Source organism: Neopsephotus bourkii, unplaced genomic scaffold (genome assembly GCF_033783945.1).
Source record: "Neopsephotus bourkii isolate Nb327-2 ecotype Australia unplaced genomic scaffold, CSIRO-AGI_Nbou_v1 NB_1767, whole genome shotgun sequence".
NCBI classification, from domain to species: domain Eukaryota; kingdom Metazoa; phylum Chordata; class Aves; order Psittaciformes; family Psittacidae; genus Neopsephotus; species Neopsephotus bourkii.
The window spans coordinates 1,390,536-1,400,710 of record NW_026902241.1 but is presented as its reverse complement, the minus strand read 5'-3'; the positions used below and the strand labels follow the sequence as shown (position 1 = coordinate 1,400,710).

At 42.7% G+C, this 10,175-nt stretch overlaps 1 protein-coding gene across 2 annotated transcripts; it reads right to left on the bottom strand.

Moving 5' to 3' along the window:
• Nucleotides 1–1,254: 1,254 nt before the first annotated feature.
• FBXO5 (F-box protein 5) lies at nucleotides 1,255–10,052 on the bottom strand. 2 transcript variants are annotated; one of them, XM_061378770.1, is made up of 5 exons: nucleotides 9,628–10,052; nucleotides 5,348–6,084; nucleotides 4,933–5,023; nucleotides 3,631–3,792; nucleotides 1,255–2,086 (listed from the first exon to the last, which is right to left on the bottom strand). In XM_061378770.1, exons 1-5 carry the CDS (start codon nucleotides 9,682–9,684, stop codon nucleotides 1,835–1,837), a joined length of 1,299 nt encoding a protein of 432 aa, XP_061234754.1. In that variant the 5' UTR covers nucleotides 9,685–10,052; the 3' UTR covers nucleotides 1,255–1,834. The 2 variants fall into 2 exon arrangements, with proteins under 2 accessions (XP_061234754.1, XP_061234753.1); XM_061378769.1 differs by lacking the exon at nucleotides 9,628–10,052 and adding an exon at nucleotides 8,039–8,242.
• Nucleotides 10,053–10,175: the final 123 nt, after the last annotated feature.

Below are 10,175 nucleotides of genomic sequence, written 5' to 3'. Positions count from 1 at the left end.
ATTCTACGTAAGCAGATAAATTTCAACAGGAAAAAAACAACACACAGAAAGCAGCTGCTCTTCACTCTCTCCGTGTACAGATTGTTAGGCCTACTAGAGAGTGAATAGTTCCCCTTAGTAAACTCAAAACCTGAAAAGGTAAACCTTTTGAGCAAACTTTTGCTTTTAATATTTGTCTGTGTGTGCTCTGCCTCATAGACTCACAGCTGCTGCATGCGTATCAAACATCTGACCATTGCCTTTTCCATGTCTCACAAATACTGCAGACACCACTATCCAGTAGTTGAGGGCCGCTACTTCTATACAAAAACCGTTCTTGTTCTTGCCTGGTTGGTGAAAGTGAATTGGCCTAATTACCAGAAAAAGTTATAATAGGATGGAAGACTCCCACTGGTCATTCTCACATTTTGAGCATATCTGTAAGTGGGCTACAATAAACTAAAGATTTATGTTCTTGAAAGTTCTTGATACAACTCACCCAGCCTTTTATTTTAAATCCCAGGTTTAGAGTAGGGGATTAAGCTCACCACATAAAAGCAGAATGCTAGAGGGATGGATCAACTGCTTCTACCACTGCTGTCACAAACTGAAAATTAACAAGTGCAGGAAAAGTTGCCATTCAGTATAGAACATGTGTCCCACTTCAAAGAGCAAGAGCTACAGTGCTGCCTTCCCAGTCTGTTATCTACTTACTGATGGAGGAAAAGCCACACCCAAGCCGCAGGCATTTCCAGAAAGTGATCAGTCCTTGCTGTGGAATCACACTTTGCTAACAGTGTGCTAGCTCTGCAGCAGCAGCACATATTCAGACCATAGAAAATCCTCCACTGAATGCATTGGTTCAGAAACTATCAGCAATTACTGCTAAAAGCATTTAGGTAGGCTGCAGGAATGCAGCAGGAGAATGGATTCAGTACATTTTACACAAAACCAGGGTATCTGCTCCTTGTTAATAAATCAGCATTTTTAAGCACCGCCTACTGGAAAATTTGAAAAATGAGCATGAAAAATAATCTTTTAAGATGATAAATAGGAATTTTAAGATCTTGTGGTTGAAAACAGCAATTTATTTTGACATTTATAAGACAAACATGAATAATATTTAAAGTAATATTTACAAATATATACAAATATTAAAAAAATATCTTATTTGGAAAAAAACTGGCAATGTATTTTTTAGCACTAGAGCCAAAATACAGTACTTTTTTTTTTTTGTGGTGTTGGAAAGATTATCAGTTCAAGGAAAACCTGAATGAAGAGATGAAGGAAGAGCAACAATGCAAGGTTTACATAACGTAAGGCATCAGAGAACAAGGAGTTATGACCTTTCACATTTTAAAATTAGGGCAAAGCCTTGGGAGGAGAAGCATAAAATCTAGACTCCCTCATAATTTTCTGCTAAAAGGGACATCACCCACCTCACTTGACATTCTCACTCTAAATGCTTTTAAGAGACTTTTGAACAAGAGTAAAAATTTAAATAAAACAGTTTGTGCTTCCCCTTCTGTCACTGAAGAACTGCTAGGGTTACACATGGAAGGCTACTTCCCAAAACTGTTTTGCTTTGTTCAACAAACAAATTGCCAGGACAATATTTAAAATGTTATTCCAATTCGTATCCAGATTATTTTTTTTCATATAAATAAATAAGAGTTTTTAGAATAGTTCTTTTAATGATTCCTAGGAATTTTAACACAACCATGTAGCACAGAGGAGTAATAAAATTAACTTTTTTAAAAAATACAGAATAGCAGAAAGCATTTTTCCTGTTTGGTTTTCTTTGAAGATAACCTCATACCCCAAAACCCTGACAATCTGTATTGGGATGGATGGATCACAACCGCTGTAGATTGTGTTTGCTTTTCTTAGTCCCAGGAAGCAGTTCAAACTTTGAGCTGGGTTTCACTGATTTGGTGCTCATACAGTCACTGGAGCTGTGGTAGCTGCACATGCATTTTGTGCAAAAGTCAAAGCCACAGCCTTCACGACTGCACATCGCTCTTTGTAGATAGGAGTCATACTTTGCAGGGGAGCCACAGCGATGGCAGGCTTTAAGGCTTTCAGTGGTTTTCAAGGTCTTGGCAGCCTGTCGGAAAAGCACATAAAGAAAATCATGAGTGGAGGGTAAATACAGACCCCAAACATTCCCTGGTGTTATCTAATGTGTCACAAAACATACTGTAACTTCTCCTACTCTTAGAAAGATAAATCACAGATTTAACCTAATTTTGGTTATATCAGATTCTGATAGGAGATTGAACAGGAATATTCAGGCTATAGCTGCAGGTGCTTTGGACTAGAGATATAGAGGAATAGAGGTGGCCAATTTAAAATTCTTCAAATTTTAAATTAAAGGACAGACTAAATGCAAACACTGCCCTCCCGAATCCTCCAAACTTCATGAAAAGATGGTGATCTAGCTAACCTCAGTAAAAAAAAAAAAAAAAAAGAGAGAAAATACATCTGAATGCCATTTAAATCATTAACATTTTTGAAAAGCAAGCAATACGTCCCAGAAACTTCAGCTGTAGTGCACTTACTTGAGACACCAAATAAAAGCAATTCCTGATTCTCTCAAATTAATTCATTTTTTTGACACAAAACCAGGTCAATTATTCAAAATCATTCAGCATTAGAAAATTATAGCTCTGCATAGCGCTTTATATCATTTAGATGTTAAAAGCAAAATGTTTATATAACTAAATTGTGTGCTTTTAGACTGCTACTTCAGTGTACAGTTGAACTTTCAGATTCCTAATGCCATAAAGTGCTATACAGTAGTATTAGAGCAGCTTTATCATACTTTCCAGTGCTATTACATCATCTTCTCTTATTACACCAAGTTGAAGAATAAGACTTTTGAGCTTGAGTATGAAATCTTTTTCTAATTTGGAAAATCTGTTGCTTATTAATAACCAATGACTTTCAGTAAATATTTTCAAGTCCTATAAGATTTGCAATGTAGACTTACACCTATATGTGGGGGACAAAAATAGTTAAGAAAAATAACAAGGTGAAAAGAAACTTAAGGCTGTTGGGCCACTTGTTGACAAGCCCAAATGTGCATCACACTAAAATGATGTAATTAAAAACACCAAACATTTTAATGTTAGATAATCAGTTAAAGAAAAAACTGAAACAAAACCAAAAACACAGAATAAACAGGAGAAATATCCATTTGTTTATTTTAAAATATAAGACCTAAAGAGCTACTTAGTCTTTGGTCTTTATTTTTTAGCAAAGTTGCCAGTTTGCTAGCTTAGCTGGAAAACATGATGCATTATAAGCCCATGGAAACTAAGAGAAAATTACTGAACTTTTTCATATCAAATCCAAGATAAAAATAAAAACAACCCCCAAAACATCACAAAGGCATTTTGAAGGTACCCTAGGTACCTGGGAAGAAAAAAAAAAAAAAAAAAAGCAAAACAACCCAATGTATTGATATTCTCCACTTGTGACATTGTCGTAAAATAAGCAAAAGCAAATAAAAAAAATCGGGCAGAAATACTAATGAGAGTTATAAGCACTTCAAATTGGAGATACTACTTTCAGAAACACACTTTACAAGCTGATTGTGTGCTGGACAACATATGAGAAATTAAAAGACAAATGGAAATCACCAGTTACCTCAGAAAACTCCATCAGCCTGCTGTGATTCTTAGATGCTTTGGATCTGGTGCTTTTTTTGTTCAAGTTTTTTGGTGGGGTTGCTTTCTGAATGGCAGCTAAAGCCTCTCGATAGAGAACATAATCCCTTGTTGCAGCATGATCTGGTGCCTTAGTACCAATCTAATAAAAAGAAGAACAAAATTTGAGATGAGACTTTTCTGATGCTGAGGTTTCATTTAATAGAAGCCAACAACTTATTTTTGATCCTTCCTCCTGCCTAAGTTTCCACTAATAAAACTTCATACGAAGTAGTATGCTACTAATTTTACCTTAGCTTTCTGAGCAAGTTACCACAAATGCATAGAACAGACCCCTAGCTCAGACCATCAAAACCACCCATCCTCTGTTAGGCAATGCAGTGTACTATCATATTAACACATCATAATTATTTAGGCAAAGCATGTAACCTGGTCACTGCAGTGTTTTAAAGCCCAAAGCAATATTTCTAATTCTTTATGGGGAACAGGAATGCTTGAAGTCTTAAAAAGGAAACTCCTCCCACCAATTTTCTAAGTTTGCAGTTCAAGTTAAAAAAAAAAAAGAAAAAAAAAAGCATACAATGGCAGGGAAGAAATCAAACTTTATGGGATGAATGTTCAGTGGTGTCCAACTGTTTCACCCCAACAGGCTAGAACCATAAAATACAACCTAAATTCCTAACTAGCTGACCACCTTATTCTGTGGCAGATCCTAAGTCTTGCTTCATTGTATCTCTACCTCTCAAGGAAGAAAAACACCCCTAGCGTTTCGAAAGAGTGCTGCCATGGTAAAACACAATGCTTAATGTATTTTTTATTTCATAGAACAAATAGGCATTAGGAATAGCTCACAGTGCAAAAAGCTCTGTTTTCTGCAGCCAACGTTGCACTTTTTCAGTGCCTCTCTCCCTTCTTCATCAGTGGAGATGCTGAAGTAGCTGAAGTAAGCAAGCCTCTGCTTAGAGCCTCTAAGGCTTGCCCAGTGGGCGGTGCTGGAATTGACCGTCTCCTTCCTGCCTTCCTCTGTAACACACAGCATGTGGAAGCTCTTAAGAACATCTGCCTCTCTCCTTGGGTAACCTTCTCTATCAACCTTCCTTGGGCTCAAAAGACAGTGAAGTGACCAGCAAGACTTGAAGCAGGGCATCCTACCAGAATAAACTCAGACACTCCAGTGACAATGTTTTCAGCCTAGAAAACTCCTCTGTGATTGCTTAGGCCTGGGAGGAGTCCTCAAGTTGCTGGTTTAGGCTTGAAATATCTAACAAGTGCAGAAACTTACGGAAAGGTTTTTCACAGCTTTACTATAAATTTGGAAAATCCATTTATCTTCTTGTAGAATTTTCTGCCACGTTGTGCTGACTTTGGCAAAACTGCAATGAGAATACAAACATATCAGTTACCTTTTAGGAAAGGGAAAACCTTTTTACTCAATGGTGGGAATAACTATGTTATCTTTTTCTTTCATGTAGAAGATGGGATATGTTCACAATTGTAATCTATAAATTTGCCTTCTAGGGAAAAGACACATTCTCCATATATATAATGGCTTACATTGACAGTTCATATTTTAATATGTTACAACATAGTACTGACCACTGAGCATATGTCACAAGCCCCATATGTAAAACGTTCTTAAGCCACCTGATTAAGTTGTTTCCTTTCCCAATGAAACACAATGAGATTAATATACTTACTTGATCAAGTCCGTCTCACCAAGATGCCTTAAAATGTTTGCTAATATATGCTTCAGGTCCTTTTGGAAGAGTTCAGCAAGTATGTCTATTCTATCTAATCCCATTTTCTTTCCAATTAGGTTGCGAAGTTCAATCTTTCCCATAAAAACAATTTTGTTTACTGCAGCCCAAGACTTGAGATTTCTTTTACCACCTTTTTTCAAAGTTGAGCAAATCATTTCTTCATAATGGATCACTGGCAACAAAGTTTTCTTCGAAAACTGTGTTTGGTTTTGGTTCTTCATAAGACAATGCTTTGGTGTTCCACAGAGATTCCCAGCCAATGGTATAATATCCTCATGTTCTATTGCATCAGTGTATTGACTACTTAATATAGAGGAATAACCGCTGTCCTCATCAAATTTACTGTTGTCCAGTGCCTCCATTTCATCGATACCATCATCAAGTCTCTGGGTTACTTGTTTGTTTTCTTTGTTATGTACAGGTCTTCCTTCATCTTCAGGATATAGATTTCTGCTGGCCACATGGTATGAGTCACTAAGGAGTATTTTCTGATGCTCTTCAGCACACCTTTTACAAAAATCCTTCTCATAATTTAAGGGGCAGGATTTTTCTAGTCTTGTTTTCTCCACAGTAGACTTCAGTGGTGCAACCCCAGCATGAAGAGACATACAACCAAAATCACATTTCATTTTGAAAGAGCGGTTAAGGTTTGATTTCATTATTTTGTTTGTATCCTGCAAGAAACAAGGACAGCATTACATCACAGCTAAACTGTACCACAAATACTTGTTCTTATAAAGAATCAACCATGCCTTCCTTCTGCATTATGAATTTTAACCTTTTATCTAGGTCGCCCTCCAGTGTCTAAACCACAGACAACTAGTGGGACTAAGGCTCTGTAAGACCCACTATGCAAATCTATCTCCTGAAAACTGGAGCTTTACACTGCTTTACTTTGGGATGGGAAAACCAAATGGGCGATTTTACTGTTGGGTTTTTTTTGTGGGTTTTTTTTTTTTTTACACTTTTCCACCAGTACAGATTACTTCGAGACAGACTAGTGCCTCCATTTCCTACCCTACATGCAGGGATATACTAAGGACACTTGTGGCCCCTGCAAGACAGCCCAGTGGCAGAGGGTCCTTGGGTGACAGCAGGCCCTGGTAGGGGTATGCCAGGCCAGTGCAGCCTGAAGTTGGCAAGCAAGCCCAGAGGCAATGCTGCTCATGCAGCCAGGTATCTCATGGGGCATTTTAAGAGAGGAGGAGGCTGCGTGTCACAGGGAAAGCTTGAGGGTTTAGATACATGTGCGAATTAGAATGGAAAGCAGCATTCTTGAAACACTGGTCAAAGCGAAACAAAGGTTGCTTACGAACATGATTTTAAGTGGGTCAAAAGATATTATAGGGAAACGGACCTTTTCTTGCCATTTTCCTTTCCCCTCCCCCCGAGGTGTGATGCTATCTATATTAACAATTGCGGGGGGATGGGCGAGAGCTGAAGGGGAGAAGGAAGCCATTGCCGTTGTGTTAAATCTAAGGGGAAAAATATTTTAACATGCTTTGCAATCTATAGGGGAAAAAAAATAATCTGCCTTATTTCAAGCAGGAGCGGGTATTTCAAGAGATTTAAGCACTTCCAACAGTTTTGGAAAAAGTATTTTAAAAAAGCGTTTCATAAACGTTTCAGAGTTAAAAGCCCCTTCTCCGTACCTTAGTTTGGGGGAAGAAATGCGCAAATACGCTCACGGCTTTGTACAGTGGGAGTTAGGGGAGAGCTGCAAACCCTCACTAAGTCTCCTCCTCCCCTTCCCGCCAGCGAGCAGAGGAGCTTTTGGGCTGAAACCCCGCAGAACTGGGAAATGTGTTTCCCCCCTCCCCCACGTTTCGGGGCATCAGGGCCTGCCCCGGTGCCCCGGCCAGCTGCCTCAGCAGCGGGCCCCCCGGGCACTGTCAGCCTGCTCCCGTCCAGCACTCAAGATGGCCCGGGTGGGCTGCAGGTAGATCGGACCCCGGCCCTGCAGTGCCCGCGGGCCCTTCAACAGCGCCCTGCGCCTTCAGGGTTCTCCGCTTTCCCCGCGTCCGAGGATCCCCCTGAAATGCTGGTGGCGGGACGGGCAGGAGCTCTCCAGGGGATGTCCCCCTCAGGCGGCGTGGCCGGGCGGGAGACAGCGCGGCGCGGCACCTCCCAAACCCGCCGCTGCCTGCCGGCGGGAGCCGCGCTCCCCACCCCAGCGCGGACCCGAGTCCCACACGCTACTGGGTGGCGGGACCGCGGGGTTCTGCGGCTGCCCGTACGCTGCCGTCCCGTCCCGTCCCGTCCCGTCCCGTCCGGTCCGGTCCGGTCCGGTCCCGTCCCATCCATCCATCCATCCATCCATCCATCCATCCAGTACCGCCGGCTGGATAGCTGCGGGGCAAGGCTAGGGAGGGCGGCAAGGCAGGGCGGCCACCGGGGATCCCCGTGTGCGATCCGCCTGATGCCCTTCAGAGCGCCGCCAACACCCCCAGTCCCGCCGCCACGTACGCCAGCAGCCCCCACAGTACCGGCCACAGAGCCCTGAGCCCCGCTGCCCAGAGCCGACCCTGGAGCAGAGTCTTCAGCCCGGAGCCCCGCGGAGACCCCGCTGCAGAGACCCCAAGCTGGAGTCCCGCTGCCCACCCCCCATTGCCGCGCTCTCCCGCTCACCTGCAGGGCTGCGCGGCCGCGGGCAGTGAACGCGCGGTTGCTCTCGCCGGGTACTTTAAACTTTGAATTTGGTATCCAAAATCGCACCGCCCAATCGGAAGCCGCTGGCGGCGGCGGCCAGCCAATGGGAGGAGGGCAGAAGGCGGGGGGCAAATCAGAACAGCCGCGGGCGGAGCCGTTCGGGATCATATTTTCCCTCCTCGGCCGGCAAGGAGAGAGGCGAGTGGTGAGGAGGTGGCGCGCGCGCGCTCCGCGGGGTGGAGCTTGGAGAGGGGGGGGCGGAGCGGAGCGCGGGAGACGGGGCTCTCAGCAAAGCGGGGCCGGGTTCTTCCCTCTGGTCTCCTGCTCCCCCGGTTCCCACCATTCTCCTGTCTGCCCCCTTTTTTTCCCGCCCGTCCAGTGAACGGTCTCCCAGCGCTCTCCTGAAGGAGCAAGACTTCCGTTCTGTGGGGCTGGAGAGAGTGGGGGGGAACACAGGAGCCTAAGCACTGCCTGGCGCCCAGCTCCATCTGAGTTTTTTTTTTCTAAATGGATGTGACTGGAATCTTGCCCCCAGCCTTGCACAATGGGAGTGCACGCTAAGAGTATGCAGAGCTCCTCTACCGGAGAAGGGCTTCTGAAGTCGCGCAGTGTATCCTACATCTGAGTTCCTCCCCGTGGAAGAACTGTATTGTGCAGTGCAATCGAGGTTATGGGGCGGAGGGGAGAGCTACTGGGAGCCAGGGAAGCGGGACACGTTCCTGTGTAACCTTATCTAGGTGTTCCTGCTCCGGCAGGGGGATTGGACTAGATGATCTTTTGAGGTCCCTTCCAATCTCTAACATACTGTGATACTGTGACACTAGCACAGGAATCCCTCTGTGTTCAAAGTACAATCTTCTCAACAACTCAGGGAGCTTGCATTTGCAGTGAGACAGAAGACCTCACATTAAAATTAATTTGGAGCAAGAACCAGACTTAGTCTTCACCCAGTAAAATTTGCCAGGACAGGCCACAGAGGTTCCACTCAAGATAGCAAAGTCTGCCTTGTATGGCACTGTCACATGCCAGTTTTGGAGTACCTCTGTCACCCTCCTGCCAGAACCATGGCTTTTCTCACATTGATCAGAGGCTGGCAACTTGCAAGGCAACAATGCATCCAGTGTTTGTTTCAGAAGCCAGACAAGAACAGCCAGGCTGTGGAGCCAGAAGGATGTAGCCAGCCAGGTCACCAGCCAGAAGGTCTAGGGTGACAAAGACTCCCAATGCTTAGGGAAGTTTCATGCAGTAGTCCAGTGCTTAGACCTGACTGATGGCTCTTACTCATCTGAAGGAACATGAAGCTAAAGTTAGAGAAGGAATCACAAACTCCATCCATCACTTGGCATAAGATAGCCTGGCTTTAAGTGAAGTTAGGAAGACTGTCACAAGGGCTCTGTAGTCTTCCATTTACAGTGCTGATTTGGTAGGAATAAAGACTTCAGTCCTCATTTCTGCTCCAATCAATATCTAATTATTTTTACATACAAAATGCACCAACGTTTATTTTTACTTTCTTAGGTCCCAAGTGGGAGTTGTAGATCTGCTAGTAAATCAGGTCTCACACTTACCAACAGGAAATATGTATGCCTAATCTTATGCATGGATGCTCCTAATCTGAAGTTCATGTATACATCTTTAATTAAAAGATTTGGAACTCAATCATAGTTGCTACACAGTATTTCCTAGAAAACAAAGCTGATAAATGTATTAAATGATTCTATGCAGTTTTTTGACATGAAGTGGTTCAAACTGCAATCTAAAATGTAATAAAAGATAATAAACTGATAATTGATTGATCTTTATAGAGGATGTTTAAGTAACACATTTCTATAAAATATCTATAGCAAAATTATTTATTCATATTCTGATTTCTTACACTAATTTTTATTAGAAGTCTGAAAATGAACACTCACATGTTCACGGTAATGTTTTTCCCTAGTTTCCAATTTCTTACTTATTGGTATTTATACTCCAAATACATTCTGTGTGTATGTAGAGTACATGATGGGATAATGTGGCATGGAAGCTGCAGGGTTTGTATTTCTTTATATATTTGGGATTGTAAAATGTAATGTAAAATAGAAATTAAAGCCTTCTTTACCCATAGCTGTAAACA

Coding starts and splice junctions, on each gene's coding strand:
- FBXO5 (XM_061378769.1), bottom strand. CDS start 8,227: ATGATCCCGAACGGCTCCGCCCGCGGCTGTTCTGATTTGCCCCCCGCC. Junction 6,085..8,038: donor GCGGCCGCGCAGCCCTGCAG/GTGAGCGGGAGA, acceptor TGTTTCTTGCAG/GATACAAACAAAATAATGAA. Junction 3,793..4,932: donor AAGCTGTGAAAAACCTTTCC/GTAAGTTTCTGC, acceptor TCTTTTTATTAG/ATTGGTACTAAGGCACCAGA.